Here is a 25,000-nt window from a genome sequence, read left to right as displayed (position 1 = left end):
GTTGGGATTTATAGAAGCATGTTTTTCTTGTTTCAGTGAAATGGAACTAGAGGCCCTTTTTTTTTCCATGGGGAAAAAAAAGGAAAGTCTGCAAAGAGGGTTGTTTTGTGTCAAAGCGGCTGGAAGCAACTGCTGATCATTTTAATTACTTGGAGTGAGAGAGATAAAATTAAAAGTAGCTGCATTGAAGCAGTTAAAGCTAGCACTGAAGTGTGAAATAAAGAAATTGAGTACCAATCTAGTTTATAAGGTTTAAATAAGGAATTTAAAAAGTTGCAAAAAAAATATTTTTTATTTGTGAGGTTTTGAACTTTGGGCATTTTCCCGGTTTTAGCCGTGATGATGGTGTTTGAAGTAAATCTGTTGAGACTAAATATTGTTAAAGAGGTTTACAAGCTAAGCTGAGTTGATTGAATTTGAACAAGTGTATTCAGTTCTGGGCAATATGAACTTTTGGTGTCTAAGGGGAAGTTGGGAGGTGAGAAAGCAAACAACACAATCTTGCAAACTGGCCATCCTCCCCAGGAGAGCTTTGGGGCCAGGCAAAATTATGTCTGCAACTTTAGAACATTAGCAGAAAAGTAAATCGAGACAATCTGATAGGAAAACAGATTTCTGTCAATCAGACTCAGCATAGTGTGTTGTGTCCATACACTTTGTTTACTGTGGGGGGTTTGTGAGTTGTAACCTGCCCGCGCTGGCTGTTAATAAGGCTAAATGGTGGTGCTTAGAGGATTGAATTACATCACACCTCTGGGCTAATGGTTACAATGAGACAAACCATTGTGGTTGCATTCGGAGTTTTTCATTTGCATTTTCCCATTGTGCTGAGAACAATGTTGCAGAAACGATTACAAACAAACAGTTTAGATGGGAACTGAAAATTTACCTAATTGGCATTTTTAGATTTTTTTCACAGTGGTTACATTGCAAAATTAAAGTGAATTGGTTAAGCAATCTGAAATTTCTTGAACAATATGTTGGGCAATTTTAACAGTTAATCTGGTTTCTGAATGGTTGAATCCCACATTTTTTCAAAGGTGCTTTCAATTAGAAGATTTTAGGAATTGGCTTGGATAGCAGAACAGTTTAAGGCACTATTGCCTCCAGTGCATCACTATTGATCCTCCATATCTGTAGACCACCTGCAAATGGCTATCACCTCCCTCTGGAGGTAGCATTCCACCTGGGTGGGCTTTTATACATTCTTGTCCTTCAACCTTCCCTTCAGCCCTTAGATTTTAACCTCTCATACATAATTCTCAATATCTTGCAACACAACAGAGGTTCCAGAAGAACATTTTTTCCAATTCAGCATGGTGGAACTGAACTGAGCTGACCTGCTGATTGCTCCATTTGCCAGGTTTTTTTTATATACAAAGATTTGTCAATGCTGCATGTTAGTGAAGTCCTGTAGCTCAGTGGTTAGAGCCCTCGCCTCGCAGGGGAGAGACCCGGGTGAAATGTTGGGCAATTTTCCTTACTTCACACGCCTCTGTTTTCCTAGCAGTAAGTAGGAACCCGGTTGTTAGTCGATTGGCAGATTGCTTTTCCGGGGATAATAATTCCTTAAATGCATTTTTTTAAAATTAGTCACTCAATCCACGACTGTTTGTGGGATACTGCTGTGCGCAATTGGCTGCTGTGTTTACAGTTTACAGTATATTCTTGTGAATTGCTTTGAGATGTCTCAAAGACGTGATAAGGAGCTATTTCAAATGCAAAGATTATTATTATATTTATCTGATATGTAGTTTGATATGGTAGTTTCAGGTTGCAATTTCACTTACAGTCTTCCATCACTCCAGCTGAAGTCTTATATACCCTAATCATACAAACAAAAAACATGAGTCTTCTGGTATCTTATTAATGTACATTATTCTCCACGTGGAGTCCTGTAGCTCAGTGGTTAGAGCACTCGCTTTGCAAGTGAGAGACCTGAGTTCAATTCCAGGCAGGATGAAACCTTGGGCAAGTTTCCTTACTCCACGCGCCTAATAATAATCCCTCCAAAACAAAAATAAATTGGTCATTTTCAATCCACAACTGTCTGTGGGACATTGCTGTGCGCAATTGGCTGACGCGTTCGCCCACAAATATACAGTCAATCCACTTTACAGTATATTCTGTGAAGCGCTTTGGGATGTCTAGAAGATGTGAAAAGTGCTATATCAAATACAAGGATTATTATTATTATTAGTTGATATCAATGGCAATGATATGTTAATCAAACTATTATGTAATAGCTATTTAAAGTGAACCAGAATGTAAGGACAATTGAGTTAATTACAATGCCCCTGTAAAAATCAGGATTCCCACTTCTCATTGTTCAGTGAATCCTGCTGTACAATGGACATAAAATTAAGGCACTAGTTTTGGAAATGAAGAATAGACTCTAGATGTTCTTGATGGACACCAATGTGTTGATCCATAATCATCACAAATCCATGCCTTAAAGAAAACTTTAAAAAAGTGATTTGAGTCATGTTTTGGGCAGCTTCCTGTAAGAGTGGCCATTCCTTTGCAAATGGCTGGGAAGGAAGGGTAAGCCAGTGAGGCTTACCCTGCATGAAGGCCGTTATATAAATGCAAGTTGTTGTTGAGTGAATAAACATCAGTGATCTCTCCCAAGGCATGATGGAGTTGGAGCTGCCTCTGGCACGAGTATTCATTTGGCTGGTGAGCCATCGGTCCCTCTAAAGACACTGGTGAAAGTTATCTCTTCAATGTTCGGTTTAGATTGCGCCACCTGCTGATCAATGAGTGATGCTCAAATGGCGGCACAGTTATTTAAGCATCTCTCACTGTATAGCCCCACTGTACCTATTTGAAAATCCCAATGTTTCTGCATTCCTTGCATGCATGGAATGGTATAGATATCATCACCCATCCCAGCCAGAAAAGCATACCAGCCAATGTTTTGCTTTTCCAGGTGTTGTTGCATCAGAGACAGATGTAGACTTGGCTCAGAACACAGTGATAAGCGATGCCTTTGATAGTGTTGCAGCGCTGCTGCCGAAGGCAGATCAACTGTTAGCAGCAGCACAGTCATATAAACATGGCATAAACCTGAGTTTAATATGCAAGCACATCTAAACCTTTTCACACCTAACCTAGGTGTGAATTGCCTTATCATTATCTCATGAATACAATACCATGCGAATAGCCCTGACCACTGAGTTAATCCTTTAATCCCTTTACACCTGTTTTGCAACATTTCTACAGCCCTCTCTTTCTTGCTTCTTTATTTTATCTACTTATAGTGCATCTGTCTATTTCATTTTCTTTGATTGCCTTTTTATTAGTTGCACTTCTACCCTCTTTAGATTTTGTTTTTTTATAAAAATCTTAGCCTGCTCAATATCTAAAATTTGGCGAGCTGAAAGTAAGTGTCTGACATTAAGTAGATTCAAGCAATCTGAAAAACAGGTAGCACAAAGCCGCTTTTAGCTTTAACAATGCTGGCAATACTGCAAACTAAATGAGACTGCATGCATGCCTGTGGAGCACTTTACTGCTGCATCCTGCAATGGATTTGAGCAAGGACACATTGGAAAATGATTGGAAAATCTTGTGGCACATGGACGCAGGTAATCTTACGTGCTGGGTTTACACCAACAAATAAACTTTTTTTGACAGCCGGATGTCTGACACTTGCGGAAATCCATCACCATGTTTAAGAGTATCAAAACCAAACGTAGCACCATGGACCCCACCTACACATGGCAATTTCTGTGCATTGGGATGGAATGCGCTCTCTCCTTGGAGGGAATCCTGTTTACCTAATTCCAGAGAATATTAGTTAACTGGCTGGCAAAAGCTAAGGATTGACTGTGAAGTGGATTGACTGTGTATTTTGTGGGCCAATAGGGGGGTCATTGAAAGATTTTTAACACATTTTACCTTGCAGTGTATATTAACAGTTTGTGTGTCAGAAATATTGCTTTTACAGGTTTCAAATTCCAGAGAATATTAGCATAGATGTATTTAAGGGGAAACTAGATAGGTACAAGAGGGAGAAAGCAATAGAAGGTTATGCTTGAAGGCTTAGTTGAGGAAGGGCAGGAGGTGGCTCATGTGGAGCATAAACACCGGCATAGACCAGTTGGGCCGAATGGCCTGTTTAATAATAATAATAATAATAACCCTTGCATTTGATACAGCGCTTTTCATGTCTTCTAGACATGTCAAAGCGCTTCACAGAATATGCTGTAAAGTGAATTGACTGTATATTTGTGGGCGAAACGCGGCAGCCAATTGTGCACAGCAGTGACCCACAAACAGTCGTGGATTGAAAATGACCAATTTATTATTGTTTTGTTTTGGAGGGATTATTATTAGGCGTGTGGAGTAAGGAAACTTGCCCAAGGTTTCGCCCTGCCTGGAATTGAACCCAGGTCTCTCGTTTGCAAGGCGAGTGCTCTAACCACTGAGCTACAGGACTCTGTGTGGTATATTCTAATGTATTCTAATGTAAATGTGATCAATTAGTACAAGAGAAGTTAGAAAAACATTTAATATAGATGCTGCCAATGAAGCAAAACATTGTAAATGGGTATCAATGACTTTCATGCAATAACGTTAATACAACAACAAGATTACATTTGTATAGCGCCTTTCACGTCGGGAGGACGTCCCAAGGTGTTGGAGATAAACTGTAGGATAGGAACAGTACAGTTCATTTTTCTTCCTATTTTGAAAGTCTTTTTTGCTTTATGCCACATTGTTTAAATGCCTAAAGGTGACCTGGTCACAGAACTTGACTGATGCTATTTTGTGAGTGGAAAGTGTGAATCAGGAGCATGAGTTGACTTACTCCTTATTCAGCAGAAATTCATTGACTCTACGATGACTGAATTGGGGAGGGGGAATTCAATGTGGAATTGTGGAAGAGAGTTCATACCTATTGTTGTACAGTGCATGACTTTTAAATTGACCAGTCAGTAGGGGCAGTGAGTCATCCCACTCAGCTACTGGTAACCCTACAAGCCAAAGCCCTAACAGGTAGGGTGGTCCTAACTGGACAAGCAGCAGGAAAGCTTGCTAGACAGCAATATCAATGGCAAGCTATGCAGTTTTAGCTGGTTGGACTCCATCAGTATCTCAACACACACTCTGGAGTCCCCAAGCCTTAGCTCCTGCTAACCTACGCCTAATATTTTTCGGAATTAGGTAAGCAGGATGTGTCTCTTCAGGGAGAGAGTGCACATTCCATTCCAACAATTTATCTCTGGGATTTCGATGTGTAGGTGAGATACATGGAAATTTCAGCTTGGTTTGGATACTCTTAAGCATGGTGATGGGTTTCCGCATATGTCAGACACCCAGCTGCCCCCAAATATGACTTAAGTTTAGTCTATTTAGTGAATACCCTATTTGTCAAGATATTTGTATGATCTCTGTTGGAAAAATTGTGCATAAGCACTTGCTGAAAATGAAAATAATTTGTCTTGGTTGCTAAATGTTTCCAGAAGTTCAGTTCTATATTAAAAACTTTAAGATGAAGCTAAAACTGTGAAGTAAAATAAAATGCAGGTTTCAGCAGTCTCTTTATGTACAGTAGGTCTAAACTGGATGAAATTAAACAAAATTTAGGAATGCCAGGATTGTAAAGAAGTATTAAATAATCCCGTGTGCTGAAGAAATGCTTAGGTCAAGGTGTTTATTAGCACACAGGAGCTGTTTGTTGTTGAATACACTTGAGGGTTGCTAAGTTTATTGCTATTACACTACATGTGTTGAAATTTTAATTAAAAAGATTGCTTGACAAAAAACTTATAATGAGTTTTTGCTTAGGAGAGAGATTCTGCTCTGCTGTAGCTCCAGTTTTGAATTGATGAGGTCATGTAGTCAAGTGCTGCTGATAAGTGTGGGCAATGTAATGTATAATTTTGTGTGACAGAATTTGAATGGCTACCAGTGAGCCAATGTAAATGCTGATTCTTCTCTGTGACTGGCCTAAATTATGCAGTATAAAATGCAGTCCGAGAAACATATTGCCGGTGCATAAAAATATAAATTTAACTGGTAGATAGTACTAAAAAAATGGTCCCAATGAAGGTCAAGTTACGGCATATAAGACCTGTGTGCAAACAGTCCTCCATTATGGATCCACAGGAGAGGCTACCTCCGACCCATTTGGAAAGTCCAGGATCAAGCAGTGAGGTGGATTTGTGGAAAACACGGGGAGTGGCTGCAGGGAGGGAACCTGTTAGGTTTGGATACTCTTAAGCATGGTGATGTGTTTTTGCATGTGTCAGATAGCTGGCTGACCCCCCGAAAAATTGGTGTGATTGAAGGGAGAGAGAAACAAAGAGGATTTATTAACTAGAACTCACTCTGTTGAGAGTTCAGTTGCTCTTTGATGTTCTTCCATTTTTTCAGTGACATTTCCCGGTTGATTCAGAAATGTATGTGAAGAGTACATTTTTAAAAATTGAGAACCTAAGTGCAAGGTCAGGCTTCATGCTGAACCGCACAGCTAAGATGCAAAAGAGGCAAGATTAAGTGATTTGGTGATACCAATGTTTGTTTTTAAACTGTGTAAAATAATTTAAGAACAGATCTGAATGTGACTGTGTAATGTGAGGACATTGGATTGATATGCAGAAGGTTTGAGATCAAATGGGCTGAAGGGATTTTTCACCCGAACTTTTCTTGTGAAGATAATTGTAGCTTGGGAAGAACAGAATGGTAAGTTTGGAGGAGTAGTGACTATATCCATATCACTCAAAGAGAGCAAGAATGAATGGAAAATGGAAGTGATCAGATGACCGGCCTTCGCTTCTATCTATCTAGAAGTGAAAAAGAAGCCTTATAACAGCTTAATCAGACATGTGAGTAGTGTTCAAGTTTGGAAAGAAATCAGGTTTTAAAGAGAGTTGAGAGTCGTTGAGGTGAAAAATAATGTTTGTTACAAAAGAGGAAACTGGTTTATTTTAGCAATGGCAATTTCACTCAAAGTGGAGATCGTCGGGTCAGGAATATCAAAGGATGAAGAAAGATTAAGAATACCCCTAGAAGATGTGAGTGTAGTGCTGTTGGGTTTCATAGATTTTCAAGAGACGCGCAGAAATTGTGGGGGTGATTCGCCAACTGTCTATAAATTTTACCAAACACAAAATCAAGTTCCAAGGATTATAACTAACGATTGTAAAATCACTCTATGTGTATTTGAGGAATAAAAAGAAAAGTAGATGAGCGATGTCCCATTGACGGTCATGGAGTTATTCAAGGTGCTGTGATTCAGTCATTGCATTGCGGAAGGAGGGAAAGATTGTGTGCAATGAGGATGTGTGACCTGAAGAAAGTAAAGTGGAATCATCCATCAACAAAAAAGTGGATTAAAAGAGAGGAGGCTGTTGATGTACATTGATGGTGTACATGGCGCAAAAGTGTGTAATTTTTGAGAAACTAGTTTGCTTCATCTATGACAATGTGTGTAGATTTTAATTTTACCCTTTTACTTGTTTATCCAACCTTGATTTTGTATACAAGTTCCGGGGAATGTTTACAAAATGAGGGACCTGAAACTCCACCAAGTCTAATCCTGTAAGAACCTTTTATCTTAAAAATGAAGAATCCAATATTCTTAAATTCATTCTTAATTGGGAAGCCGGTTGCTTTTAAGAATTGCAGAAAATCGGCTTCCAAATAAATTCTGCACAATCTTAAAACTTTAAGACAAAATGGTTTCACATGCTAAGACTAGACGGAATTTTATGCTTCAAATTCTCATGTCATTTTCATTTTACTGTTTCCATTTTTCTTAGTTATAATAATGATAATCCTTGCATTTGACATAGCCCCTTATCACGTCATTGAAATATCTCAAAGTTTTCAGATATCTAGTTTTCAGATATTCTCAATGCACTCTAGATGCTATCTTTCTTATGCATTTTATATATTACAATTTTTGATCCAGTATTTTCACATAATATAAATTGACATCAATAACATACTCATGTACAATTTGAGGACATAAAAAAATTAGATGGAATTGTTGCACATTACTGAGATTCTGTAATAAATTCCTGACAACATAGCTTTTAATCCGTTGTCTGACAAAAACATATAGTTCTATAGTAAGCTAATGCTTAGTCAATAAGGAATACATTTTTTGCTGGAGTATTTTTGAGAAACTAATTTCATGTTTCTGCTGTATAAATGTATGTTTGTCGAAGGCCTTCACACCAAATGCGCATCAACAATTCTATTGATAAGAATTGAATCATATGTAGAATATATAGATTACTTGCCTATGAATCCATTACGTAGAGAATAAGAGATGGCAGAAAGTATTTTACGAAGCTGTAACACATTCCAAGGGGTTCAGATTTAGGAACAAAAATTAAATCTAGTGAAATTGAAGTACTCTACACGACTGGAGCACCAGTGACTGAATGTTATCAGTCAAGTAACACCTTCTTTGACTAGCAAATCTAAATTATCCGTCATCTGACTGGAGGGAAATACAAGGCTATTCTAAGTGACTGCTTAGGTTATATTTATTTCAATAAATTTCACCACTGCGATTGCTCCTTTTGAGGTCATGAGGCAGTCTGATCCATTATGGAGAGATTTATCTTTGCTTTAAATCAAATTCTGTTACAGTATCACAGTAGAACGCGGCAATTATGCTGAAGAAGAAACATACCCCAACATTAGATAATTATTTAGGAATGACAAGTTTGCAGGGCTATGGGGAGAGAACGGGGGAGTGGGATTGAATTGGATAGCTCTTTTCAAAGAACTGGCACAGACACGATGGGCCGAAAGGCCTCCTATCTGTGTTGTATAATTCTATGATTCTATGATCTGTTTGTTATAGGGAACGAACAAGTGAGTCAAATATTACTTGGTGTGTAGTATGTATAGCTAATATCTAATGATGCTGCATTTCCCCACCCTTCTCTGGTTATATTATTATTATAGAACAGTAAAATACTCCTCACACTATCCTCAAAGTGCAAGTGATGGTGAGAGGATTTAAAATCGTCTATAGTGCTCTCGAATGCAAAAGAGCTAGGGCATTCTTCAGATGCTTTATATTCCATTTTGCCTTAGATTATGTATATTGACATATGAATCAGTAAAGCTCCTGCCCATTGTGAATCTGATCCACACAGACCAAGAAGATCCCGTGTCTCAGTTTAGGGAGGAAAGGGGAGAATAGAAATTAGCAGAGTTTCTCATTCTGATTGCTGGACTGTGTGTGTGTCTGTGTGGGTATTCTAGGTGAAGTTAAATTACGATTTGCCGTGATGCCCTACACAGTTGCATATCCTATTGGTATTCATTGTCTGGTCTCACAATTGAAGAGTGGCTACTTGTGCAGGGTACCAGCATTTTATTTTGGTCAGCTGAGTGTCTGAGCCACACAGAAACCCATCACCATGCTTAAAAGTATCCAAACCAGACTGAGAGTTCCACATGTGCATGCTACCACAGTTGGTAGTTTCCCTATGTCTGGGAGGCAACCAGCAGATGAAGAGAAGGGGAACAACTGGAAGGAGGAAAATGAATATATAACTAGCCTGCAGTGTTGTACAGTGTTCTTAATATACCTGACAATCTATCAGCAGAGCTACAGCACCTGAATGAATTATGTTCTAACTTGCAGAACATAAATTTCATGTTTGTGCATGACACACATCATTTACACCTTTGACTCAATGCACCATAGATGGGATATGTTTGCGCCATCTCAACGTTGAGCGATTTCAGGGCAAAGTATACCTTGCAGCTCCTTACCTGAACCAAAGGGTTAGATCGCAAGGTCGGAAACCTCCTGTTTGCTTGGCAGGATGATCAATTCGAAATGAAATTGCAATTTTGGCAATTTCCGTGATGGAGGCTGTTCAATATCTCCCAGCAGCAAGATGAAGAACGACGTCGGCAGCTGAGGGAGAGAGCTCGTCAGCTAATTGCAGAGGCTCGATCTGGTGTGAAGATGTCTGAACTTCCAAGCTACAATGAAATGTCTGCCGAAAAGTTGAGAGAAAGGTCAAAGGCAGCTGGAGGTTAGTAATACTTACAGCAAACACTGCAAATTAATTCTCCTTTGTTCTTTTAAGTGCTGTTTTTTTTATATAAGTGTTTATTTCAATCTTTGTGAAATTGTAATTAAGGTTAGTCCTCCATACAAGTACTGAATAAAATCCTGGAACTGTGTTGTGTATTGTTGAATGCTTGAAGCAAATTACATCCCAGTTTTCTCAGCAATAATAAAATTACAATTACAGTAAGTTGCCTTGATAAACAATATGCATTTATGATAACTACTGTTGTCACACTGCAAGAAAATTAATATCCCACAGTAGTGTACTCGATTGTACTTCTTACCCTAGAACCCCAGGGTCCTGAATACATGTCTCTTGCTCCATCAAGGACGAGAGTATGAGATAATAGTTCTGAAATTCATCTGTGACCCAAATTATGTATCACCGTTCCCAACGTGGTGTGTTCCTGATCTCAACTTGGTTGCAAGTGTCAGTTACGCAATGGGGACCGGTGTCTTTGACTTTTCTATAGCTCAAATTCTCATTACAACTGATCTCTGAGACGTTGAACTGTCAAAGAAAATGTAAACCCCCCAACTTGAATCTGTGGTTAGTGGAAACTCACATTAATCAGGGTAGGATCCTAATGCCCGCTTTTTAGCTACATCACGTTTGTTTTTAAAACTTTATGATAGAGGGCAGACTGGTCCAGGAACAACAGTATTGTTGAACTCAACCTACAGCCCTTTGTGTTAAGCAACTCCACCAAATGGCTGGTACCTTTGGCTGTGTTGCATTAAACTATCAGTAATATCTATCTGTGAATTGTGTAAACCATGTGTAATGAATGCGTATGCAGGAGATGCATCTGTAATTCCATCCATACAAATATTTACCTTGGATCACACAGATCAAACAATAGACAGGGTAATTAAACCATTTTTTCTCTCATATAACTTTTCTCTCCTATTTATCTCCTAAAAACATCAACATGACAGTCTGAAAATGGCAGTAACCCTTTGGTACATCCTCAAATGGTTATACTTCATTTGATTCAATTGTGAATGTCAATCAGCAAGCCATGCAAGTAGGGACAAGCACAGCCAAGCATTCCAACATCCACCCAACATCTATACACTTGTACTTCCAAAAAGAGTCATTGGATAGCTTTCGGGAGCTGGAACCATGGCTGATTGTTCTTTTTCTCTCCTTCTTTAGCCCTAAGGCACTGAGGCTAATTATTCACCTCAGACACAATCAACTAACCCAGCACAGACCAGGGTCGAGCCTCGGACCTTCTTGATTGAATTATTTGTTGTGCCTTTTATATTGCACCAAGCGGGGTAATACCTGCAGCATTTCTGAGAGCAGATTGAGGTGGCAGCTGTGGTTCTACCGGCCCCTCTTTCTGCCCTCAGACGTGGAGAAAGCAGGGTTCTGTATGTGCGTACTAAACGCCTCACACAGTTCTGCTCACTGTCCTGCTAATGAAATAGAAAACAACACAATCAGCTCTTTTCTAACACTTTGAAACCATCTGAGCACTTTTCTTTTTTTTCCAACTTTGTTTCAAATTTAAAATGAAGACAAACTCCAGCATTTTTCACTAGTTCCTTTGCTTCTTTTTCTTAAACTATTTTGACATTCAGTTGGAACTCTAACAGTCCCTCCAGATCCACTGGCTATTTTTCCGCAAGGACACTCTGGCCTCACCCTGTGTGCATTTTTTACCAGGGTCTCTGGATAGCTATTAGGAAGAATGCAATGTGATCACCAAACCACTTCCTTGGCTGATGTCAACTAACACAGCATAGATTGGGAATCAAAGCTTTGACCTGCTGGCCTGGATGGTGTATTTGTGCTACACCAAATCATGTATTAATCCACTAGGCAATCATTGAAGGTTCACCAGTTTCTTTTGCTGGTGATACCTGAGGGCTGATTGTTAGATTGTGGAACTCTGAAGCCAAATGTATAGTTTAACACATTTGGCTTCTGACGAATGTGGGTTCTGACGAAGGGTCGTGGACCCGAAACGTTGACTCACTTTCCTTTCTCCATAGATGCTGCCTGACCAGCTGAAGTTCCCAGCAACTTCTGTTTTTGTGTAGGCTCAGAAATTGCTTTGAGAATATCTTAAACGTTGTCGTGACACTGTAACAATGGCTTTCAATTTTGCATGAATTAACGAAAAACTGATTAATGGGGATATAATACAATGGGGAAATGCTAATCAATTATTAATTGTTTGTTCAATATTCTAATATGCTATGATTCCTTTTCTTGAATTTTTTTATTCTTACAGATGATAGTGTTGGGGTAGATACTAATGAGGAAAGTCCTGAATGCTCCTTTTTGGGAGGTGGAGATGAACATACTAACATACAAACTGAACTTGATTCTTTTGGTAATTTCAATTCTGTGTTGAGCTGCTTAGCCTGCGTAAGATAATTGTTGGTACCTGCATGGTTCTTTCCTGCCCGCTGTGCGTTTGTATGTCGTCTGCTCTTTTTCATTAAACGTACGAACAGGAATAGGCTATTCGGCTCATAAAGCCTGTCCAACCAGTTAGCAACTGATTTCCAGCTTCCCGCTTTCTCTCCAGTTTTGCACTAATCTCTGACAACAAGAACTGTACCACTGAATGCATATGTGCATGTCAATTACATTCAGAATTCTGGTTACAGTGAGCTTAACATTAATAATCACATCAATATCAATGAGGTCAATTCAAATAGAAAAGTAAGTAAACTGTGTTTCATACTTAACACTGTGTGAGTTGCTAGGGAAGAGCAACATTAAAATAACTAAGAATTAACTTACTAACCAGATGGAAAAAAGTAACTTCCATACTTAAATTAACATTGAGCCATTTTGCTTTGATACAACTAGAAAATTGTAAGCGCTCTGGGACACTGCCCAGCTTGAGGGGAGCTATATAAATGCAAGTTGTTGTATTGAAAATAACAATGCATTTAAGTTCTGAGATTCTATCTTCTTTTTCCTTCCCAAAGGAAAAACAGGAACCAGATCAAAACTAATCTGTAGTACATACTATTATGATTCTATTTGTTAACTGTTTTATTTTGGCAGCAACGCTAAACATAGTTAGCTAAGGACATTGGTGTCAGAGAATAGAGAACAATGAAATAAATCACAAACTGCAAATTTTTAACAATAGATGAAACATTTTTTCATTTAAATTGAATGATTTGCTGAGGGGAACAGAATAATTTATCTGCTTCTTGTTCGATTCGCTTCCTGAAGGCTACTACTAATGCTATGATAGTGCTACAAGTGTCAGCAGGCTTTCAGGATGTCTCCCAAGTGGCAATTCTCTATGTGTGATTCCGAACACTCAATGTTGGCAGGATATTTCACCATTGGGGACTGTAAATCCGAGCCCGATTCTTCATTAGACATCCACGTTTCTGGCAAGAGTCGCTGAATAACGAATAGGAGTGGGAACCCTGACTGATATTGTTCCCCTCTTCAAGTAAACATTGAAGCTAATTTTAGCAGCTCATTGTCAATCAATAAGCTCAGTACAAACACACATCAACAATGATGCCCTCCTGGTCTGCATGGTTCAATTACTCATCACCAGAGTGAATTTACCACCAAGCAATTATCGTTGAGATCCAGCATATTAAAAACTACATTTTGACAACAGTTCCTATTATATAGTTGAAGAAATGTGCTGGGATCTCTTGAAATCTATAATCTTTTTATTGGTGCTTAACTTTAATTAGGGACACCCATAGTTTGCTCCGAACATGTATTTACACATGTTTTTCGCAAGTTGCGCGATACAAATAGCACGATAGACTCTGTTGTCTACCAGAGCAATACATTTCATCACTTGTCAAACTAACCATAACCCAAGGCCATTGGTGCATTACAATTCTACATGTATTCCAAACAAAATATGTTTCAGAAATGCATTGAGTGTTATAGATTTTATGTTTCTCTGATTCATGTCTTCCACACAGAAACCCAATCAATGACTTCCATACTTACATAACAGAATTTATAAGTTCAGAACTATTCCTATCATTGTTGTGTTTCCTATTCAAACATCAGAAATGGCTATATTACCGTAATTAATCCTAAAATAATTAGAATTATTAGGATTATCATTTATAAGTATTATAAATATTTAAAGTAAAACTCAAATTATAAGCACTTTAACAGTGCTTTATTTGAGCACAAATTCAAGACAACACCACCAACAAATTACATTTGAAAAGTGCTTTAATGTCAAGAGCACGTCCGAAGGCACTGGACAGTCAGGGATTTGGACCCGAGCAGGAGGTTGGGACCAAGGGTGGTGAAGGGCAGGAACGGTAGGGGTAGGAGGGTGGCCGAACGCAAGGTCGAAAAGGAGGGTCGAGATGTAATGGGATGATGGGATGTAATGAGACCAAATGGGTTTGAATTTAATCATTTAACTTGAACACTTTTCAATTAAGAGTGTTCAGTTCTTAACTGTTTAAAAAGGAGGGAACAGGGACTAGCTAACAAGTAAAAGAGACTGGAGTGAGTGCACAGAACGTAGATTTTATTTTGCTTACATGCGAGATACCTGAGAATAGACATCTTTTCGCTCTCCCAGTACTCCCATGTGAAACACTGCCTAGCTCTTGGAAATGCACAAGGCTACTTTAATAAAAGATAGGGGAATATTTGTCATCACTTTACTTTAATGTTGCTTAATGTTCAGCAATTCAGTTGTATTATGGTCTGTGAACAATATAAAAATTACCATCACTTGCTTACTGTGGTCATATTTTTGATAAATTTGCGTTGCTTCAAACTAAAAACGTGAATTTGCAGCACTGCAGCTTTCAGTTGTTGCATTAATGAATTATTTTGGTGCTTTGCGATTTTGAACGGCATACATCGGTGACAACTCCAAATGCTTTTTAAGTATTCACTAAGCATGATGTCAGCATTTGCATTCTTAGCCAATTCTTGCATGCGTGTGACGGTATTGCACTTTAGTAACCTTCATTATTGCTTAACAGAACCAGATGCACCTGCCGGTTTTCTATTTTTTTTTCCTAAATTACTGCTGTTTTTAATGCTAATTCATGAAGACATTTAATATCCCAATTTACTGCTCACCTGTTAATTTAGGAGGTCACAACAGTAGGCTGGTGGACTTGAAGCTTAAGAAGCTCCTAGAGGCTCAGCCACAGGTGGCAAATTCACTATCTACTGCTGTGCAGAAAGTCTCCACTGACGGTGCAGAACAAGAGGAACTCAAGGTTGGTTTGGACAACTATCTTTTTTTGTTGAGCTTACAGGATGGTTTGTTTTTAAGCTTGAAAAACGTAACACATTTGCAATAATTCTGTTATTTGGTTGCCAGAATAACTAGACAAGGATAAATCATTTGGCATTTGATTTACAGCCTGTACCTGAATTCTGGGCAAAGTAGACATGGCTGTTACCTCACAGAAAGAAAGAACACTATGGTTCTCTGTAATGTATGGGGGTAGTGAGAGAGATAATGTTTATGAGGAGAAGAGAGAAATGCTAGGCCGGCATGTTGTATGTGGGGAGAGGCAAGAAAGAGGAACGAAGTGGTACCGCCATATTATAAGTGCTCCGAGTTGCTGCTGCAGGTGAAGGGCGCTATATATAAATGTCTTCACTCAGAGGATCTTTAGATGGTGTGGAACTCATTCCTATAAGTGCTTACTGAAGCGAGATCAACAGAATAATTCAAAACGGAACTGGATAAGTGCCTGAACAGTAAAAACATTAAGGGATACACAGGGGAAACAGCTGAAAGTGGGATTAATAATTAAAAGATGATTTAGAAAAACAGTTAACAGTGGTGCAGACGTGATGGGCCATGTGACCACTTTCTGTGTTGAAAATGTCCATTTCTATGAAGAAACATCTGGAAAGCAATTTTACATATGAGAAAAGTAGGAGCAGTTGAGCTTTAATGTCAGTGGGGAGAGGGGAAGAGACAGAAATGGATAGTGGTACTACCGTGCTGCACAACACTTTAATTGGGCATAATTGGGGGAAAGACAACTAATAATAATGAATAATAATTGCATTTGATATAGGTCCTTTTACATCAAAAGTCTCAAAGTGCTTCACAGGGGGTTGCTGTCAAGTGCAGTGACTGTATTTTGAAGGCAGACAGTTTGTACATGGCAGATATTTTGCGCACAAACGGCCATGAAGTGAATGACTCTTGTCCAGAAGATTGTTTGCCCGGACTAGGAGAAACTTCCTTTTTTTTAGAGGATTTTTAACATTCATCTGAGCAGGCAGATTTAGTAGATCTCAGTTTACCGTCTCATCTGAAGGATGGCACCTCCAACAATGCAGTGCTTCCCCCGGATCTACAATGCAGTACTTTGACTCTGAGCCCAACAACAGCAACTTGCATTTATATAGCGCCCTTCATGTGGGGTAGCGTACCGGAGCTCAATCCCCTTGAATTCACAGCCTCAGACCTGGAGACAACTGAATAAACCCGATACTTCCTATACTGTTTTATTTCACAGTTGGCATAAAAGTTACACGTGTTGAAGGGAGGGGAGAAGGAGTAATAAAGGACAACCATACTTTGTCATAGCTCCCATAATGTCGTATTCCATCCTGAGGCAAAACAATGCAGTTTTGCTTTTCCCTTCCTCCAAAACATTTTCAACACTGGTGAAAGGGACCCTAGGAAGGAAAGAACAGCCATGCTCCAGTTGGTTTTAGGGTTAACTGTATGTATTGTAACAACACATTTAGTCGCTGGCTGAATGTTTGCATCCCAACCAAATGGCTGCAGGTTCAATCCTTGTAGCTGCATGTCACTCTAATCCACCTGTCACAGTTGTGATGGGTTTTGTCAGTTCTGAGCTACTGGAGAGACTGACTCGAGAGTGAATCATTCAACCCTGGGGGAATTAAAAATTGGCTATTGCCCATCTCACCCGACTAAAATATTTCTTGGTGTAGACCGGCAGTTATTATGAGCAAGTTCGGGCAATGCACCATCCAGTAAACGCCTGTACAAAACAGAAAAGGAACACAAGAGGGAAATTTATGTTTTTGAGATCTGCAGTTGTCGGGACCAAAATTATATATTTTTTTCTCTTCCCCGGAATATTCTGTCAAAATTCTGCACTTTTCTCTCTCTTGACTGTGTTGAGATCAGTGTTCGTGCTTATGTGGAAATCTTGTGCAGTAAAACCCTGGCTTACTGGACTCCGAGCAACCGGAATTTGGCCTGAAACTGAACTTAAAAAATATAAAAATTCCATGAAACAAAAATTTCCACCCATCTTACTGTAGATTCCCACCAGCCCAACTCTCCCAGCGTACACCAACACTGCACTGAGCAGCCAACGTGATTCTTTTCCCGCCTCACCGTCCTTGCCAGCTTTCACAGTGGCCTGCGATATCGACTCTGACTGTTTGAATCCCGCAAGCAGAAGATTGCTTATTCAAATATTTTAAAAAATGCAGTGCCAAAAAATGCCAATAAATACCAGTAACCGGTAAATGCCGGGGGGTAATAGTTCCTTAAAAAAAAATTGTCACTCAATCCATGACTGTTTGTGGGACACTGCTGTGTGTAATTGACTGCCGCATTTCACCCACAAAATATACAGTCAATTCACTTCACAGTATATTCTGTGAAGCACTTTGAGACGTCTCGAAGATGTGATAAGACGCTATATCAAATGCAAGGATTATTATAGTGCTGGCATTGTAATTACACATAGCTGGAAATTCCGGCTTGCCTGACTGGATCTCCTCCACACCATTAGTCCAACTAACCGGGGGTTTTGTGTATATGGAATAATAATAATAGTAATAATCCTTGCATTTGTTATAGCGCTTTTCACACCTTCTAGACGTCTCAAAGCACTTCATGTAAAGTGAATATACTGTAAAATGAATTGTCTGTATATTTGTGGGCGAAACACAGCAGCCAATTGCACACATCAGTGTCCCACAAACAGTCGTGGATTGAGTGACCAATTTAATGTTTTTTTTCTTGAGGGATTATTATCAGGCGTGTAGAGTAAGAAAACTTGCCCAAAGTTTCGCCCTGCCGGGAATCGAACCCAGGTCTCTCGCTTGCTACTGAGCTACAGGACTCCATATGTAATGATAGCAGCTTCTGTTGAGTCAAAGGGGGGCGCGGGTGGGCTAGGCCAAAATTTAAAACCCAATTGAATATTGCAACCCTTTCTAACAACTACATTGCGATACGCCAATAGAAACTTAATAAAACGGTATGATATGATCTCTCAGTGCATACAGAAAATGTACAGAGTTACAGAGGATAACCTGCTGGGGCATAGCGATGTCTAGTATTGAAAGAATTTATCATGAATCATTCCCATTTTGTGAGCAATGCAGTCAATATATTTTTAAACATTTGTAAGGACGTAATGTTTTTCGCAAAATGTTAGGGTGGGGTGATAGGGGCTGGTCTTTACAGTCCCAGCCTCTCACAATGGGTCACCACTGAAACGTACACGTGAATGTTTGTACAGAACACCATTATTGGTCAAGAGGACCAGTAGCTTGAGTTTTAGTGAAAAACTAAGATATAATGGAAGGCTTCATTATTCGTGCTTTCACTTTTTAATAGCAAACGGTTTGGGTATATATTGGAGAACTGTTTTCAAACTGGTTTGCACAACCGCCCAAACCTTTGATTTGCAGCCCCATATTTCTGTGCAATTGTGAAAAAAAATTAATGCACGAACAAAGGACTTAAGATGTAACTTCTTTGCCCCATAATAATTTCACGGATAAAGCACAGATGTAGCAAAAAAATTATCGGTGCTGTTTCCAGTACCAAATGACTAATACATTCCGGTAGAACAAGTCCTGAGGATTTAATGAGTCCTGCTTTCTCACACCTTATGCTTACTTTCACATTGTGAAAAGGTTAATGTGTGTGCAACTGAGCATCCTCCTGTTTCATCCAAATTTCAGAATCGCACTGCGCATGTAAAGACAGAACTCGAGTGCAATATTCTGGATGCAGGTGAAACACTGTGGACTTCATTAACTCAGAGCTTCATTGCTTCCATTTCAATGCCTCTGAATACTCAGACCGCAATTCAGGCTGCAGGTCTGAACATAAAGAAGGTATGAACAGGTACCTTGCCTGAGCAGAGGGTTAGTTTGTGGCATTGTATGCAGCATAGCAGCATTGTACTTGCAATGGGACACAAAATTGCAGGAAAAAACAACAAATTGCGTAGTGCCTTTAACGTCGGGAGGACGTCCCAAGACCTGAACAAAAACTGAGTGATCCTGACCTATATAGAGATTTCCGACGTGAAAGGTTCTATACAAATATAATTTTGTTGATGTTGTTGAATGACAAAATCCAATCTATTCAGAATAAATAAAACTCAGCTTTTCATTCATTCTGACATATCTAAATGCAGAGTTCCTATCAGTATAAACTAATAGGCTCTACAAGTGGAATTTATACCGATCGTAATATAGAGCCATCTCGTGCCTCCTAGTGGTGTAATTGAATCAATAGAATGTAAACTGAATTGGAGTCACTATTTGTGAAAAGAAGAGCTTTAAGAAGCTCTAAATGCACCAACACGTGGTTTATGTATATTATTTTTTAAATTCGTATTAGAACCATTTAGTAGAGAGAGCAAGGCACAGATGGCTTAATGATACTAATAATCCTTGTTTTGATATAGCACCTTATCATGCCATGGATACATCCCAAAGCGCTTTACAGAATATACTGTAAAGTGAATTGACTGTATATTTTGTGGGAGAAACACAGCAGCCAATTGCACACAGCAGTATCCCACAAACAGTCGTGGATTGAGTGACCAAAGTATTATTATTTTAATTTTTTTTGAGGGTTTATTAACTCTGGAAAGCCATCCGCCAATCGACTAACAACCGGGTTCCTACATACTGCTCGGATAGGCTTGGATGTCTTTCATTCACTTACTTCTATTTTAATGCCTCCGAATGCTCAGACCTCAATTTGGGTAGCAGGTTTGAACATAAAGAAGGTAATTGATGAGCAGGTACCTTGCCAGTGCAGAGGGTCTCAGTTGGTTAGTTTGTGGGGGGAAGGGGTGTCTGGGCTGACGCACTCTTGTCTCACAGCAAGTCACCTTCCTTAAATTCTGCATTCCACATCCCTTCCCAGTTGATGGTAGATGTGTGCAGGTGAGCACTCTTATTGGGAGCTTTAAAATATGAAAGCAATGTTGTGATGTAACAATAAAAACAAGTTTAGAAACTGGGATATAATTCCTTAGATTTATTAGTTTTCCAAGCCTCTTTACGAATGCTGCACTGCCAACATATAAGTATTCCAGTTTTGATTGATAGGCTAATTCATTGAGGCAGCTGGTGAAGTACATCAGCATCAAATATTCTGACAATCTAGTTTCGGTAACACATAAAATTTTATGTGTTATATATATATACATATAAAATATATGGACAGACATTTTCAAATCCATAAGGAGAAGGCAGATTTATTGTTCTGCCTGTGCAGGGTACAGATAGTTTCTAGGTGCATGCAAATGGATTATTAAAAAAAAAGCACTGGTTCCCTGACTCTTTAAGTATTATTAATGAACACAAACCTGTTCAGCTGCAAAATTAAAAATGTTTGGTATCTAAGCCAAAACGAAGATTATGAGCTTCTCGGAAGCTTGTGTGGCATTTACTCTAGGGATCAAAGTGTTTTGCTGTCCTTATGAATTTCACATTATTTGCAACAAGAAAAGCTCGGAAATGAAAAAGTGGACAAACCATTGCAACAGTCTTAATGTAAGGATTGTTGCAGCAAATTATTCGTCGTCAGCATGCTTCTGGCTTTGGGGCAACTGCAGTTGTATAACTTTTCATCCACCTGCAAAATCTTTGGGGACTGCTGATACTGGCTGAAAGGATTTCCTTCCACAGATATGGTGGGTCTTTGAAGTTGAAAAACAATGACTTTCATTGCTTTCCCTTACACTGTCAGTTCCTATAAGTCAGTGATGAAAGTGAGGTAGCAGCAGAGGACTTGTGTTTTCTTTAAACAAAGAGGAGCTCAGATCAAGTCTGATTTTACATTCAATTTAGCTTTCTGCAGTGGATTTAATGTGAGACGGAGCTGGCCTGAGAAAAACACAATGGATTGGAAAGCTAACTGAATTAACCCAGCTTAAAGGAATAAATTTGTAAAGTGGCAGAAGTCCCTTGCCATAAAAAGGTTTCCTAAAATGGGATTTGCTAGCTAATCACACTGATATTTTTACACCTTACCAGGCTTAAAACGATCTGTATTTGTTTACTAAAGAAAGAGCTCAGTAACATGTTAGGAGGAAATGTGGATTGTTCGACACTTTAAGAATGTTTCAAAGCCTCTGTGTATTTATGTTTGTGTACAAATTCTCTGAGGAAAATATTTAAAAACCAGTTTAGCAATAATTAATCTCTAAATCATTATCTTTTTGGATCATATTTTTATATGTATTTCTTGCACTTTTATTATAGATTCTATTTAAGCTTCAGATTTTTAATACTTTTACGCAAGGTGCTGTATGATTCAGAGGGACTAGTTTTCACGATGCCCTTAAACACACATAAAAATGTTTTTGTTCAGTTACCTGCATTTATTTATGACAACAATAACATTTAGTTTTAATGTATTGCCAACTGCACTTAGAGAAATTTTAACAATTTTGTTCTGCCAATGTAGCAATTGTTTTTGCCTTTTCTAAAAAAAGGTTTGAAAAGCTATTTTCTACTGGTCTGCTTACAAGACAGATTCAATATGCATTTGTAATGCCGTTTAGATATTTGTAAATGAGGCATTCGGTGATTGTAGGAGAGGATAAACTGTTACCTTCTCCTGAGGATTCTGTATCCCACACCTCCTTAAGGCAAGAGAATAGGCCATTAGAGAACCCCCTCATTACTTATTGTCTTAATGCAGAGAAAGGGCACAGCCTTGGTAGCATTTGATAACCAGTTTCAACATTCAGCAGGCTCAGCTATTAGTCATGCATCTCAGCCTTTTCCTATTTACTTTCAAAACACTTAGAAATAATACAAGATTAGCAGCAGAATGTGTGTTTTTGGGTACATGGTACCCTGGTATCTGCTATTTCCACACACCACAGTTGTTGGGTCCACTGGGACTGTTTTGTTTTGATAGAATATTTTGCTGCTTTGAGATGCATAAATAACAGGAGCATAGAAAGAGCTGAAAATGTGTTTATTCTTCGAAGGTTTTCTTCTAAATCAGATACTAGAAAGATGTAGACAATGAGAATCCAGCTAGGTATTTTTTCTTTGTTCCTTTCCCCTAAACTTTAGTGACACGGTAGACTGCTACAATTGGACTAAATTAGAAATGAGCTATTCTTATGAGACAAGTCTTAAGACACTATCACGTAAATTGATAATTCTTACTGATTATTATATCAACAACAAGTTGCATTAATGTAGCTGTTCACATAGGATAAGGTTTCGGAGCATTTAACAAAGACCGTGTTGAACCATAGGTGCGGTCAAAGAGGTAGATTTTTGGGCAAGTCAAGCATGCCGGAAAAGGGAACTAAAACTATTTTCACAGGCTTAATACTAAATACACTGCAGGTAGGAAAATACATTGAAACAGAGAAATCTGTTTTTTTTTGTCCCATAACAATCCATTTTGGGAATCAGACCATTTAATTAAAATCAGGATCTGGGTTTAAAAAAAATCTAATTTGTAATTCCTGGCAGGATGAAATAGAAGATCTCCGTGCGGAGCGGTTACATAAAGCAACCGAACGTTTGCGGACTCCTGTAGTGTTCAATAAAGATTCAGCAGTGCGGAGAACCCATCTTCAGTCATTTAGCCAGTACGTGGAAAACAGACCAGGTAAGAGAGTCTTTAGATAAGAATATTAAAATACTATGTAGCATTTAATTCTAATTTGCCGTCACAGGGAAGCTCTTTAACTAGCTGAAATTAACCTTCACTATCCAGGTAAATCATTTCCAATGCTGAAGGTGGACCTAATAATTTTTAAACAATTTCTAAATCTGGCTTATTTTTTCTCTTTTTTCAGAGATTAAAAGGCAGAGATCAATACAAGAAGATCCAAAGAAAGGAAATGAGGAAAAAACGGCAATATGTGAAACAACTCCGAGAAAGCCATCAGAAGATGAAGTACTTAGTGTATATATAATTTTTATGTGGTTTGGTGATTGCTGATTATTTCTCAGCCATATAAGGAAATGGTGTCTTTATTGGTAAAAAATGAGATGTTGGGTTTTCAGATGTCAATCTTGCACATTTTCAAAGCAAAGCGAAAGGGGTGCACCACTGAATTAGTCTGCAGTGTAGTGATAATTGTCAGATAAAAGATGAATTTTTCAGACTTGCAGAGCCTCAGCATCCTTGAGACGTTTCCATCAGGGCACTTCCCATAAAGAGATTCCGGTATTGATCTACCAGGAGGATTTTAATTATGACAAAAGTAGATACTGCAAGCTTCAGTTGGAATGAAAAGTCACAGGAGACCTGCTAGAATTTCCCAGACAACCCATTTTGTTGGCATGGGTTAATGGGTGTTCAACCTTTCCATTATACAGATCAGCCATGAATTACTAGCTGAATGATGTTTGCATTAATATAATATATATGATAATTTTTTTCACTTAATTAATGGGGAGGTTCAGCACAGTGGGAAAATGGGCTGATCATCTGTAAAATTGATTCGTGAGGAAACTGTGATGGATGGTAGGGAGGAAGCTCTTATTGATAGACAGGTGCTGATATTCAGGAAAGAGCTGGGACCTGTATTCTTTCGGCTGAGCTATTTCACCCTCTGTAATTTTTAGATTGATCATTGCTGTACACAAAAATGTAATGTGTCCCGTAGGTGGTATCAGTGAGTATTTATCGTACAGAAAAGAATGTTATATATATATATACATATACATCAAATGCAAGGATTATTATTATTATTATGTTTTTTATTATACCTGATGAAACATAATCCGAATTCACACAATTTTGTGAAATATTACCTCTTTAGGCAAAATATAAAAACGGAAGCTTTTTTTTTACTCTTTTATATTTTAGATTCGGAAACGCGTGATGCCTTTTTAAAATTGTATTCTGTGTATTTTATATACAATATATTTTTATATTGTTTAATGTAACATTTTTTTCTTCTTGTTGTGAACAGAAAGGGTTCAAAGACACCAGTCAGTATGTTGTAGGGGAATTGGCAGCACTGGAGAATGAGCAGAAGCAAATTGACACCCGGGCGGCAGTGGTGGAGAAGCGCCTTCGCTATCTCATGGACACAGGTACGGTGCCCAATTACACTGTAAACAGTTTTGGCAAATTGAGTGTTCACAAACTCTTATAGAGTTTGGAAGTGTGAATCTTTGAAGCCTGAATGTTCAGCAAACTGCCTTGAAAATGAAAGGCTGTGAGTCGCAGCCACCTCTCTGGGCACTGGTGATAAGAGTGCCTTCATGGGAAGTGATAACTCGCCCTGATACTGTGTGAGCCAGCACTATTGAACAGTGTGCTCATCCATGCAGAGCTGGAATACATATCCATGCCTCATTGATATGCTGCAGCAAAATGTGAGATCTCCAGTGTTCTACCGATTCAGAGTAAAACAGTTGGCCTGCTGAAGCCATGTACTGCATGAAACCGTGTACAGTGCAAGTGGAAGGTTGTATTGACTAAACAGCAGAAATTTTGAGTGCTGTTATAGATACTCAAATTATTTTTTCACGAGAGTAGGTTTGAAGAATTCAATGTTCTATTCAGTTTCCGTTACAATAACAGTATGAAAACACGATGTCCCGTGATACTCGGATGTGTTACTTCATACACAAGTTGTTTTCTATAGATACCAGATTAAGATAGAGGATTAATAAGAACCACGGTCATGGTTTTCAATATAAGGAAATGCAACAACAGGATCAAGCAGTTAAAGGCACAGCCTTCAACATTTCTG

At 38.6% G+C, this 25,000-nt stretch overlaps 1 protein-coding gene across 8 annotated transcripts in view; it reads left to right on the top strand.

The window, feature by feature from the left end:
- The window catches only part of ehbp1 (EH domain binding protein 1), a 230,184-nt gene that overhangs the window by 166,302 nt on the left and 38,882 nt on the right, over nt 1-25,000 (top strand). For 6 of the 8 annotated variants that reach the window (XM_042333424.1, XM_042333422.1, XM_042333428.1 and 3 more), the window contains 6 exons: nt 9,875-10,022; nt 12,307-12,408; nt 15,141-15,271; nt 22,758-22,896; nt 23,087-23,196; nt 24,212-24,335. In XM_042333424.1, coding sequence (XP_042189358.1) covers nt 9,875-10,022; nt 12,307-12,408; nt 15,141-15,271; nt 22,758-22,896; nt 23,087-23,196; nt 24,212-24,335 — 754 coding nt within the window. The remainder of the gene's footprint in view (nt 1-9,874; nt 10,023-12,306; nt 12,409-15,140; nt 15,272-22,757; nt 22,897-23,086; nt 23,197-24,211; nt 24,336-25,000) is intronic. The other 2 variants (XM_042333426.1, XM_042333427.1) reach the window with 2 other exon arrangements.

The sequence above is a fragment of the Callorhinchus milii genome, unplaced genomic scaffold, assembly GCF_018977255.1.
Source record: "Callorhinchus milii isolate IMCB2004 unplaced genomic scaffold, IMCB_Cmil_1.0 Scaffold3, whole genome shotgun sequence".
Taxonomy (NCBI): domain Eukaryota; kingdom Metazoa; phylum Chordata; class Chondrichthyes; order Chimaeriformes; family Callorhinchidae; genus Callorhinchus; species Callorhinchus milii.
The sequence above is the reverse complement of the archived record's forward strand: the minus strand, read 5'-3'. Positions and strand labels throughout refer to the sequence as shown.